At 43.9% G+C, this 18,084-nt stretch overlaps 1 protein-coding gene across 1 annotated transcript; it reads left to right on the top strand.

The window, feature by feature from the left end:
- Positions 1 to 55: 55 nt before the first annotated feature.
- RIDA (reactive intermediate imine deaminase A) lies at positions 56 to 12,016 on the top strand. Its single transcript, XM_032773542.2, has 6 exons — positions 56 to 227; positions 6,111 to 6,216; positions 7,022 to 7,076; positions 8,081 to 8,149; positions 10,508 to 10,563; positions 11,006 to 12,016. Exons 1-6 carry the CDS (start codon positions 163 to 165, stop codon positions 11,066 to 11,068), a joined length of 414 nt encoding a protein of 137 aa, XP_032629433.1. The 5' UTR covers positions 56 to 162; the 3' UTR covers positions 11,069 to 12,016.
- The last annotated feature ends 6,068 nt before the right edge of the window (positions 12,017 to 18,084 follow it).

The following is an 18,084-nucleotide window of genomic DNA, read 5'->3' as shown; positions in this document are numbered from 1 at the left end:
GGGAGGCGGGCCTGGCCCCTCCGGAGACGCATGCGCGGTTCGGTGCCGTGTCCACACGTGGGATTGGGGGTGGAACCATTAGCCTTAGTTCAAAGAACGAGAGTGTCGCAGCCGCTCCGCAGAGGGTGAAGTACAGAGCCTCGCGAGTGACAAAGGTCAGCTATGGCTACCCTGATAAAGAAAATAATCAGCACCCCAAGGGCACCGGCTGCAATGGGCCCCTACAGGTAACATGCCCGCCTCATTCGCTCCTCTAGCGGGGACGGTCTCTGCCTCGTAGAGCGATGGCCTTGATGCTGCAAACAGAACCACCCAGATACCTCCGTGACTGCGGTGAGATTCAAAGTCCATGATCCGTATGGCGCTCGTTTTATGAGTGGGGCCTGTAGACTAGACAAGGCAGAACATACTTGGGAGGCTAAGGGCAGGGCTGGCACTACCGTTTAGGCAGCCTAGGCAATCGCCTAGGGCGCCAGGATTATTCGGGGGGCAGCATTTTGCCAGGGGGGCGGCAGGTGGCTCCGGTTGACCTGCCACAGTCATGCCTGTGGAGGGTCCGTTGGTCTGTGGCTCCGATGGAGCTACTGCAGTGATGCCTGCGGACGGTCAGCTGCTCGCGGGGCTCCGGTGGACCACCCACAGGCATGACTGTGGCAGCTCCACTGGAGCCACAGACCAACGGACCCTCCGCAGGAATGACTGCGGCACCTCCACCGGAGCCGCGGGATCGGCGTGGGGGCGGCGAAATGGCTGTGCACCTAGGGCGCAAGAAACCCTAGCGCCGGTCCTGGCTAAGGGAACAACTTGGAGGGAACTTTAAATGTAAGCTGGCAGCTCGTGTGGGCATTGCAGAAGCGCGAGTAGGATGGACTTGAAGGAAAAGATGGTTGAGGCTTAGTGAACTGGGATAAAGTGAGAATTCCACATGTTGGGAGTTGTGGGGGACAGACACGGAGATGGGGAAATTACAGTGCATGTGTACTGCAGACCTCTTGCAATGAAGACGTGTCCATAATATTCATAATGTCTACATCCATCCGATGAAGTGGGTATTCACGCACAAAAGCTCTTGCTCCAATACGTGTGTTAGTCTATAAGATGCCACAGAACTCTTTGCTGCATAATATTCTTGGAAATTTTAAAAAAATGAAAAATTATCACTCAACAGATGTTAATCGTGGCTGCGTAATGGTAGGTTTGTCATCCTGCATTATGAAATACTGTGTAAGTTTTCAATCTCTTTATTGCAATGAATAGAAGCATTATTATTGGGCAGCTCTGTTTCAGTAAATCTTCTTTTGGTATTTACATAATGTTTCGCAGTTGCCTTTGAAGTATCTAATTGTATGCTGTCCAGAATGACTGGGTGTTGTGCCAGCAGCCGTATGTTCAGTGGCAATCAAAATATGCTGAATTTGCTGAGAATGAAACATAAAGGTCTCTAAAGTTAGCCCTTCAGCACATTCCAGCAATACCAGAGAGCAGATGTGCAGAATTTTAACCTCGCAACTGTAACCAACTTGTAGCTGATTTGTCAAGCATTGGCCAACTTGTGACTAAAAATGTGCATTTAACTGACTGTTTTAGATTTTTTCCATTCCTTACATTACTGTTGAAAATTAAAGGCACTTCTTTTTAAAGCTCCTAGGTCACCAACGTCAACAAACCCACACACTCTTATAATAAAGAAAAGTAATCCAGGAAGTTCCTAGAAGACTTCCATGATCTATGTATTTTTGGAATGACATATTCTTAACCAGGGCCAGCTCCAGGCCACAGCGCGCCAAGCGCATGCTTTGGGCGGCATGCCGTGGGGGGCGCTCTGCTGGTTGCCGGGAGGGCGGCACGCGGCTCCAGTGGACCTCTCACAGGCGTGCCTGCGGAGGGTCTGCTGGTCCCGCGGCTCCGGTGGAGCATCCGCAGGCATGCCTGCGGGAGGTCCACCAGAGCCGTGGGACCAGCAGACCCTCCACAGAGATGCCTGCGGGAGGTCCACCGGAGCCGCGGGACTGGCGAGCGGCAGAGTGCCCCCTGCGGCGTGCCGCCATGCTTGGGGCAGCGAAATTGCTAGAGCCGGCCCTGTTCTTAACAATTCCATGTTGAAGTCATGTGGCTTTAAGTAATCAAAACACTTGGTGTGTCCAGTAAAAATTAAAAAGATATCAGCTGTCTTAGTCTATTTTTTGTAAATCTTTGGCTTGGCATTTTATTTGTATCACTAATATCTATGAGATTTTTTATAAGAATAATTATATTTTAGTAACTGCATATTTTATTATAGCTTTTTATTTCTTACCTCATTTTGAATAGGAGGGAGGGAAACAAATTCCAGTTCAGGCACTTACAATCCGTCAATCTAAATTCACCTTGATCGATCAGTCCTCATATAGATTGTGCTGTTCACAACACTTCTTCCATTCTTCTCTTATCCTGGCCTTCCTTCTCCATGTGCGGCCATGTCTTTTCACGATGAAATCTCCCCATCTCTTTGAAGGTGGGATGTGGTGCTAGTACCGTCGGCAACAATGGCAGTCCATTGTCAGTGAGCCTCGCTATCTGCCCGACCCATCACTTTTCACTGTACCTGCTTTCAACAACAATGGCCTGCACTCCACTCTGCTGGTTGATCATTTCATTGGAGACTCAGTTGTGGACTGAAATCCCCAGAATTCTTCTTTCCATCGCCCTCTCTATGACAGACAGTTGCGGCTCCTCTATCTTCACCAGCGTCCATGTTTCGCTGCCATATAATATTGCTGGCAGTATTGTTGAGTTGAAGAGGTTGGTGCATGTTGTTGTCCGACCCGAAATGGTGGGTTTGGTAAAGTTCTTTTGATCCAGTGAGGAAAAAACCGCGAGACCAGACAAGCTGGTAAACTTAAACAATAAGTGATCTTTATTGACTGGGATAAAAAACACAACTTGGGCTGGGGAGGAGCACTTCTACCAGCTAATAGAAACAAGCTATTTACATGCATAAACACACAACTGAATACTTCATAGCCAATTAACAGCACTATGAGTATGAGAAAAACTGTACACAATCCTAGGATAAACTATTTACATCTATTAACACCAAAATCAACTTTTTGAAAGTAAACAAATACACCAATCAAATGAATTATGCGCGCACTTAACCAAACATCATTATTACAGACATTAAATTGAACTTAATAGCAGTTTTTCAATAACTCAGATTTGGTACCATATACATAGAACTTTATGACAGACAGCAGTACATATGGTGGTATACCAAATAAGGGAAAAAGCAAGGGAGAGGTTAGGCAAAGCACAGACAGTTAGCACAGACAGTTAGTGAGCAAGTCCCGTGTTCCAGGCACAGCTGACCAGCAGAACAGACACCAGAAGCATATCGGATCCGTGGAAATAAATAAGCAATCCGTAACAACCCGTAGAAATCCGTAGAAAATACCGTTGCTAAATAATAAATCCGTGGGTAGAACCCAAGAAATAATAAATGCATGGGTAGAACCCAAGAAATTAAATAAAACACACGACACGAGCCAGCTATATCCGGAGGAGAACCCTAACCGAAGGGTTGATCAGGTCCTTCAGTCAGTTAACAGATACTCCTACAGACCCTGGCTTGAGGCATGGTTTTATTCCAGGGACTGTTTTACACCTGGCGAGATTTGATTGGTCCCTAGCTCCCCCACCCTCCAGGTTCCGAGCTGTTGCCCCCTACGTGGGCAGATTTTGCACACGACACACTAGAAGCTACTAGAAGCTGCACTCAGCACACTAGTATCATTTTGCACACAACCTTAATCCGACCCTTTGAACTATCTTACGATTGGTCAGACTGGGACCCTTTGCACAAGGCACACTGCTGTTATGCACACAGCACTACCTGACCCTGGGTTGCTGGGCAGAAGAGCAGGAGACTGCACACGGCCACTAGCCAAACCTCTTAGGTGACCACGGTAGAAAGGCGGGAATCTGCACACGAGCCCTCTAAGGTTGCACACAGTACTAGTGTGACCTCTAGATGGCCGACAATTGGCGTCATACAGCGCCACTAGGCCAGAGGCCCTTTGGGCTACGACAGTTGTCTTGCTGACCTCCCCCCCCCCCCCCTTGATGGACATTTTGATAGAATTGATGTGCCAACCAGCTATCTTTCTTTGTGAGAGTTCACCTTCCTGATGGTGCACATGTTAATTTCTTGGCCTAAATAGACGTATTGCTTGACTTCTTCTTTGTTTCCCCTTGTCTGTTATTTGGGCTTTTGGCAAGGCATCAGACTGCATAAATTTTGTTTTGGAGCGGTTCATTTCAGCCTGACTTGGCTGCTTTTTGTGTTGATTCTGCAGTATTTTATGTAGTTTGATAGTATTTCGCAATCAACATGATATCGTCCATGAATCTGAGGTGTTTAACTAGTCTTTGTTGAAGCTGATTCACCCTTCCAATTCATCTGCCTCATTACCATTTCGAGGCAGGCTATGAAGAGTTTCAGTGAAACAGGGTCTCCTTGTTTCACACCTTTTTTAACTGGAATGCGAAGGGGATGTAAAAGCAGAGTTATATTCATCTAGGCGTCAGAATTTGCTTCCTTTAGTAGTTTGATTACACCTCTACCCTGAACTAACGCTGTCCTCAGGAGCCAAAAAACTTACTGGCAATTATATAGTGAAACCCACGTTATACTCGAACTTGCTTGATCACTGGAGTGCGTAGCCACTCCCCCCCCCCCCCCCCATCCCCGCTAGAACACTGCTTTACCACATTATATCCGAATTTGTGTTCTATCGGGTCGCGTTATATCGGGGTAGAGGTATAGTTTGTGTCAATGCCCTGCTCTGCAAGAGCTTTTAACACTGTATTGATCTCTACGCTGTTGAACGCTTTTTCATAATCAATGAAGGCAATGCATGAAGGCAATTTGTATTCCCTTGAGCATTCCAGTAGCTGGTTTATAGTGAAAATATGATCCATTCTGCTGAAATTCCTTTGAAAACTTACCTGCTCTCTCGGTTGCTGCTCGTCCAGACTCTGAGAGCCGGTTTGTTATTATTTGGTGAACAACTTGTAGACATGTGAGGAGCAGGCAAATTGGACAACAGTTCTTTAGATCTTCACAATCACCCTTCTTGTACAGCAAAATGGTGTTGGACTTCTTCCAGCTATACGGTACCTTCTCCATTTCCAAGCAATGGCTAAACCTCCAACCTAGGGTTTCCCAGAGGTCTTGGCCTCCAGCTCTTATCATTTCGGTTGTCAGTCTTTTTTTCCTGGGGCTTTTCCTTCTTTCATGTGGTAAACTGCATGTTGAACTTCGCAGACAAGGACTGGGAGTCTAAATTATCCCTTTATTTTCAAAGGGATAAAGCATTCTTCATTTCCTACCCTAATCTTTTGTGTACTGTGTCTGTGCACTATTAAACAGCTCTTGTGTTTCACTTCAGTGACTGGTGAAGTGAGCTTTATAATAATGCTTGTAGATCTCAGAACTTTTTACATGGGAAAGCATTATATCCATTTTACAAATGGAAAAACTGAGCCACGGAGACATGGAGTAATGTGCCCAAGGTCACAGTGCTGATAGTGGCAGAGAAGAAAATAGAATCCAAGTCTCCCGAGTCATAATTTAACACTATTCCACTGGTCCACGCTGCCAGTAATGTATCTCTTACCTGAATCTCGGTGGTGTTGAGACATAACAATGTTTGTAAAAGCACTTGGAGAGCATGGGATGGAAAGCACCACTTCAATTATTATGGGCAAGACTTTTGAAAGTGAGTAGGGGCGTTGTTGATAGTAGAAATACATCTTTTTAGAAGCTTGAAAGTGACATTCTTTTTGTTACCAGGTTAACTTTTCTGTTTTCAGTAAACACTGACTCTGCCTTTTCTACTACTAAAAATAACTGGCCCTATGATTCTTACACAGTACTTTACTTTCCAAAGTCTGTTGCCACGGTACCACCTTCCCAGTCTGAGTTTTCTACCTCCATAAAATGTTATAAATTAATGGGGGGAAGGTGAAATATTTCTTCAAGAGGTTTGCTCAAAGTAGTTCTGAGTGGTTGAATGGAAATGAGATTTTTCTGGATGAACTGTAAATATGTGTATGACTTACAATTGCAGTCAAGCAGTGCTGATAGACCGGACCATGTATATCGCAGGACAGCTAGGCATGGATCCTTCTAGTGGTCAGCTTGTGCCTGGAGGGGCAAAAGAAGAAGCTAAACAGGTAAGAAGTTATCCAAAGTCTCCTAGCAATAAACTTAATATTTGAATGTCTTAATCTTTGGCCTGTGTTTAGGCCCTGGAGCTACTGTATTCACAGAGAACAGAGGCCCAAACATGGAGGCTGGAATATTGGAGACTGTCCCTCACAGCAATCCAGGGAGCTGGGAGAGGACTAAAGTAGAAGAAAATGCCTCCTCTCCATCTTTGCCTTCCTCTACCCAAATGATGGGAGGGTGGGTAGGAAAATAGTGAGAAATCCTTATTTCAAGCGGGGTGGGGGAAATGGTGCTTTAAATTTAATTGGACAATTACTGACTGTTTGCAGTGTTGTCACCTGAGGAAGAGCGCTGTGATGCTCAAAAGCTTGTCCCTTCCACCAGCAGAAGTTGGTCCATTAAAAGATATTACCTCACCTACCTTGTTACTCATTCATTAGATACTTATAACAAAGACTGAGCCTCCAAGCAGACCCCAGGGAGGGGAGCTAAGTAAGAATCATAGGGCCAGCTGGCCTACTTGTCCTGTCCTTGCCTTCTGACCTTGCTGTTGTGCAGTGGGGAGTCCCTCATCTTACGTATGTGCCTTTTCCTGAGTGAAATCCGGAATGAAAATGGAAGCCCTGCTGGAAGTTCAGTCACTGTGGAAGATGATTCGTAACCTACTTTTCTTGTCTAATGAAAAGGTTGGCTACCATCTGAGGTTGTCTGGAGTCAACTTTAATAGCTACATCTTGTGGTGCTGGTATGTAGAGAAGCTATAACTTTAACAATGTCAGTACCTCAAGGCTCTGTTTTTCTTCTTGACAGGCACTAAAAAATATAGGCGAAATCCTGAAGGCTGCAGGCTGTGACTACTCCAACGGTGAGTGCCTACATAACAATAGTAGAGGTGTCCAAGTATTTTATTTAGAGAAGAAAATAAAGTGACTCTTTTAAGGGAATCTTTTGTTGAATACACAATTGGTGCTTATAGCTGTGAAAATATGATCCTAGACCTAAGGATTTTAAAATTGAAAACACAACCCAGTACACCTGGGAAACCCAGGGAAAGATTTTTATTAGAGGAGTATGTACACTAGGCTGTCTTTGCCCCAAATTTCTGAATAGTGATGCTACTGTTTTCAGCCCCATCTGTAGAGGGCTCCAGATGGTGGCTGACACTTCAAGCATCCTGTCCTCTAACCCAGCTCAGCAGGTCTACAGGAACTGGGGCGAGATTCAGAAAGGTATTTAGGTTCCTATTTCCCATTTGCTTCAAGCTGCCTAAACACCTTTGTGAATCCCACCCCTGGGGCTTATAATGCTGCCAACACTAGTGCTATAACTGTGGAGTTGAGAAAGCATTAGCAATGGGAAAGGTGTGGGGAGGGGGCTTAAAAGGGGGGTTAACAAAAAATCATAGTGTAGACAAGGCCTTGGAAAGACAATGGCTTAGGGTACAGTAACACGTGCGCTTCATGGAAGAAATGAACTTCGCAAAGGAATTTAAGGTTACGATTTTCAAAGCTGCTTTAGGAACACCCAGTTCCCATTCATTTCCCTTAGGTGACAATGAAAGCATGAAGTGAGTCTATAGGTGTGTGCCCCTTTGAAAATTCCTGACACTGCACTTAATTAGGAAAAAAATCTTGTGAAAGCAGTAGTGCATGCAGCATTTCTAAAATGTCATGATCTAGTGTAATAAGTTGGTATGAGTGGATCTAACTTCATTTTTATTTGAACAATAGATGTCAGTGTTCAGAGTGGGTGAGGTTTATCAGTTGAGGTAAAACGAAGTATATGAGCTGAATATTAAAAAATGCACTGGGATGTTCATGCTGCATACAACCCAGCGCTCCATAATATCTGTATTTGTGTAACTTCTAGTTGTAAAGACTACTGTGTTGATGGCTGACATGAAGGACTTCAGTGATATTAATGAAACCTACAAGCAGTGTAAGTGGATGTTTTTTTGTTTCCATTTTAGCAGTATCTTGTACAGTTTTATTGCTCACTAAGAGCAAAACTTAATGACAATCTATTTTGACATTCTGTAAGATATGGGTTGAAACTGGATAGTCAAAACAAAAAGGAAAGTGACTTAGAAATAAGCATAGTTTATACGTAACTTTAGTAGGAATATTAGTCATTCCCAATGACTCAGGTGTTCAGATTATTCCTGCTAGCTAAATCTCTACCTTTCTCAGTTTAATGTGCTCATATGTAGTCCATATGTAAAAAGGATTATGGATAGGATTCAAATTCCACGCTTACGTTACACAAATCATAGGGCCAAATGACGGTGTCAGTCATACTATAGATCCACAAAACTTGGTGTATTAGAAGGGCAGCTTCAGCGTTTAACTGACACTGCTATAATACGTCATCCTTCAATGAGACAGGTTTGTAGAGCCCCCCAGAGAGGTATGGCTTTATCAAAAGTGGGTGAAAGTGGAACTGTATACTTACATTCATATGACAGCCAAAACAGATGGATCAGAATGGAAACTTGCACTCTGGAACCTGCTCACATATGTAGTTGATAGGGTGTCTGGTCTTACAGTTCTCTCAGATAAACTGGTAATCCAGAAACAAAATTTAGCACTCACTAACATTGTGGGATTCTAACACTCTGTGCATAAATTGTTTTTCATAGACTCAACAAGATAAAAAAAAAAAAACAGCCTTCACTTAACACTTTAGACTTCAGCTAATTCTTCTTACAACACCACTCTGAGATGGGCAAATACAATATTGTCTGTAATATAAACTTGTAAAGAGGGGCTCTCTCAGAACAGAGAGCTCAGTTCAATATGGCTGAATAATAAATATGAAAATTAATTTGGTATGTTCTTGGCTTTCTCTCTCTCTCTCAGCAACTTAGAAACCATCTGAGAGGAGGAGGTGGGGACTGTATGTCTTGTACCAAATGAGAACTAGCAGTATTTGAGCATAGCTTAATGGTTTACCAGAGCCCAAAATGGTATGCCTCTTAAACACTGCAGAGCCTAGTGAAAATCAGGTCCTTTGTATTGCTGGACTCATACAGCCAAATGTGTGCAGACTTTTTACAATTCTACCTGCACGCCATTGTATTTTCCCTAATGTTATGCTGCTGAAGGCAGCCTTCAAATGATTAATTTGTCGAGTTGTCTGGGGGTTGTGCGTGTTTATCTGTTGCTATCTTGAAATAATCTGTTGAATTCTTCGGTGGGAGGCTGGTTGTTTTTAGTACAAGTATTACAGATAACACCATTCCTATTTGAGAACATAAAGGATAGTTGGTAAAATTTAGAGTACATTGAGGTAGGAGATTCTTAAGGGTCCAATTCTGCATTTTGAAACAGGAACATGGGACCCTGAGTACTTATCTCTATAATCCAAATATGTGTTCTCTCAATTTTTAAATCAGTAGCAGCTTCTGGCCTCAAGTAACTGTTTTTCTTTTATGCTAGATGTGGTTTCTGAATCTGAAGTAGTCTCTCTTTTGTATGTCAAAATGCAATTCTGTGGGCATATGTACAATATGCAGAACAGTTAAATACCTAGTTGCTCATTACCAGGTTCCCATGTAGCTGTAATTCGTTAACACATTTGGTGTTTGCTCTTTCATTGTGACTTATTAACCTGATTCAGTAACAAGACCTTGTTATCAGGTGCTGATCATAGAATTAAAACTTACTAGTAAAAGCTGTCTACAACAGCTGAATTTGCACAGTATTATATCAGATCTCTTACTCTGTTAGCTAGGTATCGGCAAAGTAGGAGCCTAATCATGGAGTTCAGTTAAACTGCCTGGAGTGCAGGTTAGGGCATACTGTATAAAGGTAGCTGAAAACTCCCCTTTGCTCTCCATTGATCCTGGTACTGCTCTGTGCAGGGTGGGCTCGTATGCTAGGTGAGTTTGTGTGTAATGCAAAGTATCCTTGCCATGCCCCTCCTTTGTCTGGGGCCCCTTTTCCTTGCTCATCTGGATATGAGAGCCCCCACATCAACTGTCTCTGGAAGATCACCCATATACTGTGGTGACCTTTCCTGGGGCAAGTAAGCTGGTGTTTAGGGCCATTCTATGCCAGTGGTATAAACAGTGGCTGCATCGTATAAGAGAAGCTGGTCTATATGTTTCTTCTTGATCATGAAAAAGTAAATTACTGAGATTGTATAACAAGCCAAAAAATCCAGCAATTTTTGTCTCATAGCTGTTAAACTGTAAATGTTCTACTGTGTATATGTATCTCTATAGATAATTCTGAACTGTGTCTTGTAGGGCAAAGTTTAAACCATTCGTTCATTTGTTTATCTTTTAAACTATAGTTTTCAGGAGTAACTTCCCAGCCAGAGCTGCCTATCAGGTTGTTGCTTTGCCAAAAGTGAGTGTCAATTGTTCTTCTATAAATCTCTCTCTCAACTTCTTGCAGCTGGAGGATTTTTATTCATTGCTAACTCCTCTGAATAGTTTGTTTTTAGTGAAGGATTTTTTCTTATGTAGTTAAAACGTGTAATCTCTCTGTCACAGACACACACACAGATAGGTATTGTAATAGTAAAGGGGAGGAAACATCTCTTCAGGGATAAGGGATTATTCTGTACAGAAGAATGATTAGAAGAAAGCTTTCAATTTTCATTAACATTGCTGAAGAAATTATTAATACAAAAAAATTAATCACAATTTGTAGAATAAACCTTTTTTGCAACAGCAACGTTGGTGGTTTTCCAAGGTGTTTTTTTTTTTCTAAAGGGCACTATGCTCAATAAAATTTTTAAAAATGTAGGTCTCTAAATTCCTGTTCCGCTTCAATGTTTTCCCCACAGGATGCACAAGTTGAGATTGAAGCTGTAGCCATCCAAGGACCAATCCAAGAAGCATCAGCATGACTATAAATACAATACTCTAATACCCTACTAATTGTGTCTGAGACTTAGACCCTGTTCCTACAATTGCCTGCCTGTGGGCTCACCCCCATGGAAATCATGGAAGCTCCATGGAGATGCACTTTGCATAGTCAATTGCAGGATCTTATGTTCTCTAAAATACCAATTGTGTAATGAATTTTGTGCAGGCAGTTCCCTGTGCCCATGTGTTGCCCCATTATTAATGGGGCTCTGTGCTGGTTTCAGGGTTTGTCTGTGTTCATTGCAGGACTGGGGCCTTAGTCTGTAGTAGTGGCTGGGTATTGTTACCTTCCTAAATGGTTGTTTCAGGTAAGGTTATCCAATAATGAACAAACTCTCAAAATATATGGAGGTAGGGAATTACATTGGTGGTAACATGCAGAACTGACAGCACAGAAATCCTGCTAGCACTCTAGCTATAAATCATAGACCTGGGTTTTAATACGTCACTTAATATTTTTATAATTGAGGTGGAGTTCATGCATTTCTAACTATAGAAAACCTGATTTGGTGCAGCACAGAGGTGAAAATATATATTTGGAGATTCACTTTATGAACTTTGAACACCTGAAGTGTTGATTTAGATCCTGGACCTATATATCTAGACCTGATTTATCTTAGAAGTGACTCTTCAGGAAAAAAAACTAACACACACTACTTTGCAGAAGTATGAGTAACTCATGTAAATCAGTTGAAAATTAATTTTTTGTTTGAACTTTAGCACAGCTTCAAGTATCTGAAAGCTTACGAGTATAATTTTGAATTACCTTGTTTAATTAAAAATAATTAGTACCTATTTTCCCCAAAGCTAGATCTAATGGGAATAAACCATAATTGCATGTATTAAATATGATGGTCTCTGATTTTTTTTTTTGGAATAAATTCACTTTTTCATTTAAAAATAAATGCTTATCTTTCTTGGTATGACAACACGATGTCCTGGGAGGTGTGCTACCTGCCTCCAAGATGTTCTGGAAAGGTTGCTAAAGCACATCTGTCCCTCTCACTACTACCCCATGCTGCTCATCCATCTGGGCACTAATGATATTGCCAGGTCTCGCTCCAAGCAGATCAGCAGCGACTTCAGGGCTCTGAGTGAGACCATGGTGAAGCAGTCAGGAGCACAGGTTCTGTTCTCATCCATCTCCGGACTGAAGTTAAGGGTGCAGGCAGGGACATGTGCATCCTGGAGATGAATGCATGACTGCACACATGGTGTTGGTAGGAGGGCTTTTGCTTCATTGACCATGGAATGCTGTTTGAGAAGAAAGTCCCCTGGGAAGAGATGGAGTCCACCTGACCAGGCAGAGGAAGAACATCTTTATGTACCAACTTGCCAACCTAGTGAGCAGGTATTAAACTAGGTTGAAAGGGGGCAGGTAACAACAGCCCACAGGTAAGCATTAAAAAAAGACTACCTTAACCTCTCTACAGGTTGGGAGGGACATGGAAAATTATAATAGGGTCATAGGAGCAACAAGAGGGTAGTCTGTTGGCGGGGGGAGTCTACTTGACATCTAAGATGTCCCTACACAAATGCAAGGAGTATGGGGAATAAATAGGAAGAACTGTGTTGATTAGTACATAGTTAAATTTTATTAAAGCTAATGTTAAAAAAAAATTATAGTACACAGCTTCAAAAAAGAGTGTCTGTACATCTGGGTATAGGGCATAGATTATCCACAATACAAATTTTTTTTTTAAAAGTCATAAGATACATATAGTGCACAATCAACAATAACCCAAATTACGGTGAATACATTTAACAATACGGTTTAGATATTAGAATAGAAATACTTGGGTGCATCACTCATGAAAAGTTATACAGAGAGTTGGATGTACAAAGCAAATATAGGAAGGAGTGAAGATTTTAAGTTTCTTTTACCTGAAAAGGGTAACCGAACACCTGACCAGAGGACCAATCAGAGAACTGGATTGTTTAAAGTCAGGGGCGGGAATTTGTATACCCGGTGTCTTTGTTGTTTTCTTAGCTATGAGGAAACAAGTCTTCTTCTAATTCTCTCCTAATACTTCTTCTAAACATCTGTAAGTACCCAGGAACCGCAAAGTAATTCAGCTATGATGGTCTTTGGGGTGTATTTACCTGTATGTTAATTTGTTGTGCTGGTTTAATTGGGCTATCTTTTAAATCAGACTGTTTCTTTATATTTTCTTATAAGCAAGAGCCTGTATTGAGTTTCTTAATGCAAGATGATTGTTTTATATTTTCTTTCTTTTTTTCTATAAAGTTTTCTTGTTAAACCTTGTGAAAGTTCTTTTCCTAGGGAGGCAAAGGGAAAAGCCAGGCTGTGGGCTATTTTCCTATTTGGGTCCAGGGAAAGAGCAGACTACGGGGAAAGAGACGAAGAATTCTCTCTGTTCTCTGGTGGTTACAGTTTTTCCCTCGTTCCTGGAGCAAGGGGGGTGGCAGAGCCCAGCTGTGGGTATTTTGCATCTCCATTGTCCTGAGGGAAGCAGAAAAGCTGGTTTCTTGGGTCACACAGGTTAGCCGCGAGGCAAGCCTGATAAGGAGGGGGAAGGGGTTATTTTCCCTGCTTTTAGCATCCAAGGGATTGGGAATCTGGGTGTCCCACCAAGGGAGGGTTGGGGACACCAGAGGGAGGAAAGGGGGGATCAGGCCCCATAGATTAATTCCTGATCTGGTGGCAGCGAGAATATCCAAGCTGGTAGTGAGCTTGGGGGAGTTTCAGGTAAGCCCCCAAACTTTGGACGCAAAAGTCCAGGTTTGGAACAGGACCAGACTGGTGGACACTAAAGTCCAGGTCTGGGACTGGATGGCTAGATTACCACAAGAGAGTTGGATGTACAAAGCAAATATAGGAAGGAGTGAAGATTGTCCCTCAGTAACTGAGCATTTAGCGTAGATTGTCCATTTGGAAAATACAATCCATGAGAAAAGTATTAGTTACTTAATTGGCAACAGAGAGAAATCTCATGATTGGACTATTGGTATGAAAAGGTAGAGCTTGTTCAAGGGGGGAAAAAGGGAAGCCACTGACTCCACAGAGCTGGAGCACCTGTGGAAAAAATTAAGGGCCAGCTCTCCTCCCTGCACCACCACCTAGCCACCAGCGGCCCTGTTGATCAACTATTCTCTCTCCCTCCCAGCACCTCCTGCCTGCCATGATCAGCTGTTCTACAGCATGCAGGAGGCACTGGGGGGAGAAGTGGGAACTTGGAAGAAGGAGTTGAGAAGGGACTTGGGGAAAGGGGTGCAGGCGGGGTGGAAGCTTGGAGGAAGGGTTGCAGGGGAGCAGGGGGCTGAGCACCCCCGGGCCTGTCAGAACCTGATGCCTGTATGTTGAATTATACATTAGGAATATGTACATTTATTCTGAGATCCAGAAGGAGGTGAGTGGCAAACCAGGTTAAAGTTGCTGGGTGTAAAGAAAAAAGTGGGGGGAAATGGGATTGGGAGGGATTGGTCATGGTAGGGTCTACTATAGAACATCAACTCTGGAAGAGAATGAGGCATTTCTAAAACGTAAATATCCAAAACACAAGACCTGCTACTAATGGGGGATTTTAACTATCCAGGTATCTGTTGCAATATGGCAAAACAGCATTTCTTGTAAGTTCTTAGAATGTATTGGACAATTTTTGTTTCAAAAAGTGGAGGAAGTAGCCAGGGGGGCAGCCATTTTGGACTTGATTCTGATCACTAGGGAAAATTGATTGTAACTCTGAAAGTAGAAAGTACTTCAGGTGAAAGTCACCATGAAATGATTTCATGATTTTAAGGAAAAGGAGAGAGAGCAGCAGAATAAGGACAATGGACTCCAAAAAAAGCCGCCTATAACAAACTCAGAGAACAGGTAAGGAAGGGCTCAGGAAAAGAAAACCTAACAGCTTAAAGGAGTCCAGGCAAGCTGGCAGTTTCTCAAGGAGACATAGTTTGTAGCTGTGCCTTTAATAATCTCAATACAAATGAAAGGTAGGAAGAATAGTAAGAGGCCAGTATGGCTCTGGCAGGAGCTCTTTAATGACCTGAAAATCAGAATGAATACCACACGAAGTGAAAACAGACAACTGGCTAACAGCTTGAAAGAAGGCACAAGTACGTAAGGATGAAGTCAGACAGGCTTAGGCACAAAGTCAATTACACCTAGCAAGGAATACAAAAGGCAATAAGAAGAGAGTCTGTAAATACATTAGGAGAAAGATGAAAGAAAGTGTAGGTCTTCCACTTAATGGGAAGGAGAGCTAATAATTGATTACAGCAGGAAGGCTGAGGAGTTTAATGCCTGTTTTGCTACCATCTTCACTAACAGGGCTAATGGGGACCAGATACTCAATACAATTAGTATTAAACAAGGGGGAAGGAATGCAAGCCAAAATTGGGAAAGAACTGGTTAAAGTATGTTTAGAGAAGTTAGATGTATTTAAATCAGCAGGGCCTGATGAAACTTACTGCGTGGTACTTAAGGAACTAGTTAAAGCAATCTCAGAACCACTAGCAATTATCTTCAAGAACTCATGGAGGACAGGTGGGTCCCAACAAAGCATATTTATCTTTAAAGTGGGAACCAAGGGACCCAGGGAATTACAGACCAGTCAGCATAACTTCAATAAATGAAAAGATACTGGAACAATTAAACAACACTATATCCCAGTGGTTCTCAACCAGAGGTACATGTACCTCTGGGGTACGCAGAGGTGCCAACTCCATGGGTGCTCTGGGGCTGGAGCACCTATGGGGAAAAATTGGTGGGTGCTAGCAGCTCCCTGCCCTGCCCCAGCTCTGCCTCTACCGCCTCTCGAGTGTGCTGCGTGCCCCCTTTTTCCACCTAGCTCCCAGCGCTTGTGCTGCAAAACAGCTGTTTTGCACGGCAAGCGCTGGGAGGGAGTGGGTAGGAGGGGTAAAGTGGCATGCTTGGGGAAGAGGCAGGGCCAGGACAGGGATTTGGGAAGGGGTCCAATAGGGCAGGGAGGGGGTGGAGTCAGGGTGGGGACTTTGGGGAAGTGGTGGGAATGGGGACGGGGCAAGGGTGAAGTCAGGGCAGGCCAGGTGTGGGGGAGAGGGCACAAGCACTGACCTGTGCTGGGGAAAGTTGGCACCTATGCACAGAGGTCTTCCAGGGGTACATCAACTCATTCAGATGTTTGTCTAGTTTTACAACAAGCTACATAAAAAGCACTAGCGAAGACCGTCCAAACTAAAATTTCATACAGACAATAACTTGTTTATACTCCTCTATATACTATACACTGAAATGTAAGTACAATATTAAAATTCCAATTGATTTATTTTATAATTATATGGTAATCCAATCCCAATCATTGGAGGTTTTAAAGAACAGGTTGGACAAACATCTGTCAGAGCTGGTCTAGGTTTACATAGTCCTGCCTCTGCAGAGGGCTGGACTTAATCACCTCTTGAGGTCCCTTCCACCAGTCCTACATGTCTATGAGCCTATGGACATAAAGGCTTTCCAAGGGAGAACTGAAAGGAATATGGTCGCCCAGTGATGAGCTGCCAAAATCTTAACAATTGGTTCCCTATAAAAAGTTCTGATTTAAGATATGTGCCACAGTATGTATTTTTTTGTACCAACAGGGTTACCATAGGTCCGTATTTTCCCAGGAAGAATTTTTAAAATTTAAAAATTCCTCCCAGACAGCAATTTAAGAACCAAAAAGCCTGACATGTCTGGGAAAAGACAGATGTATGTTAACCCTACCTAAAGGTTTGGTTTTTTTTTTAAAGATGGGCCTGAACTAGAAATGAGCTCTGTTTCACATGTGGGTCCCCACCACTCCCTGGGGGTGTGCTAGGGTGACCAGATGTGCCGATTTTATAGGGACAGTCCTGATTTTGGGGTCTTTTTTTCTTATATAGGCTCCTATTACTCCCCACCCCCATCCCGATTTTTCACACTTGCTGACTGGTCACCCTAGGGTGTGCACATGTGTGGGTCCCAGCTGCTCCCTGCCCCCCTCATTGAAGCAAGTATGCAGAGTTACTACCCTGGGAACTGCAGGGCAGCAGTGGACTTGGGGCCAGCTGCAGATAGGCGTGGGGCAGGGCTGGCTGGAGGCAGGGGGTGCGGAGCTGGCTGGAGACAGGAGGGTGCGGGCTTGGCTGAAGATGGGGGTGTGGGGCTGGCTGCAGGCAGGGCAGGGTGGTGCAGGGATGTCTGGAGACAGGGTGAGTGTGGAGCTGGCTTGCTTTGGACAGGGCTGCAGGGGAGTGCGGCAGTGGGTGGCTGGAGACGGAGGGCAGGACTGGCTGGAGACAGGGCAGCGGAGTGCGACAGGGGGTTAGGGTAGCAATGTGGGGCTGGTGCGGGCAGGGCACGTGGTGCAGCAGGGACTGGCTGTGGGCAGGGTGCCAGGTACTCATGGGGCGAACTGCTCGGAGCAGGCCAAGTAGCAGGACGCAGCCCAGGTCCAGCAGAGCAGCTGGGGACCCACCAGGCAGCAACGGGAGCCCCAGGGCCAGGGGCTGGGGGAGCAGCAGCAGCAACAGGGCCCAAGCCTAGGGTCAGGCGGCTGCCCACATGGCTCCTGCAGTGCAGCGTCCCTAGCGGCCAGAAGAGGAATTACATCACTTTCTGGCCAGAGCCTATCAAAACCGCAGCTCCTCCTTGCAGGGAAGCAGGTTAACAACTGGTTTTAAAACTCCTTCAAACTGTGGTACCCTTAAGAAAATGGCAGGTGTAATCAATCTTATGTAAACAAATGCTTGGCCCATACAGTGCTTTGATGGCTTTAGACTCAGATTGAGAAAAAGCTTCTATTCTATCCCATAATGGGTGAATGAAAATAATCCTATATGACAGCAGAGAATGTGCTTAGATTCTATGTGTATTTTACTATTGTTAGGCCTGAATAAAGATATAGCAGACAAAACCAGGTATGCCAACCTGCCCAAAGTCAGGCTAACAGGGGTTTGTGGGTAATCCCTGAGTGGAAAAGAACTGAGAAGCAGCATGTCTCACGAAGTGCTGGGAAAAAGTGAGATAAGAGAGAAGCTG

This window comes from Chelonoidis abingdonii, chromosome 2 (genome assembly GCF_003597395.2).
Source record: "Chelonoidis abingdonii isolate Lonesome George chromosome 2, CheloAbing_2.0, whole genome shotgun sequence".
NCBI lineage: Eukaryota > Metazoa > Chordata > Testudines > Testudinidae > Chelonoidis > Chelonoidis abingdonii.
The sequence above is the reverse complement of the archived record's forward strand: the minus strand, read 5'-3'. Positions and strand labels throughout refer to the sequence as shown.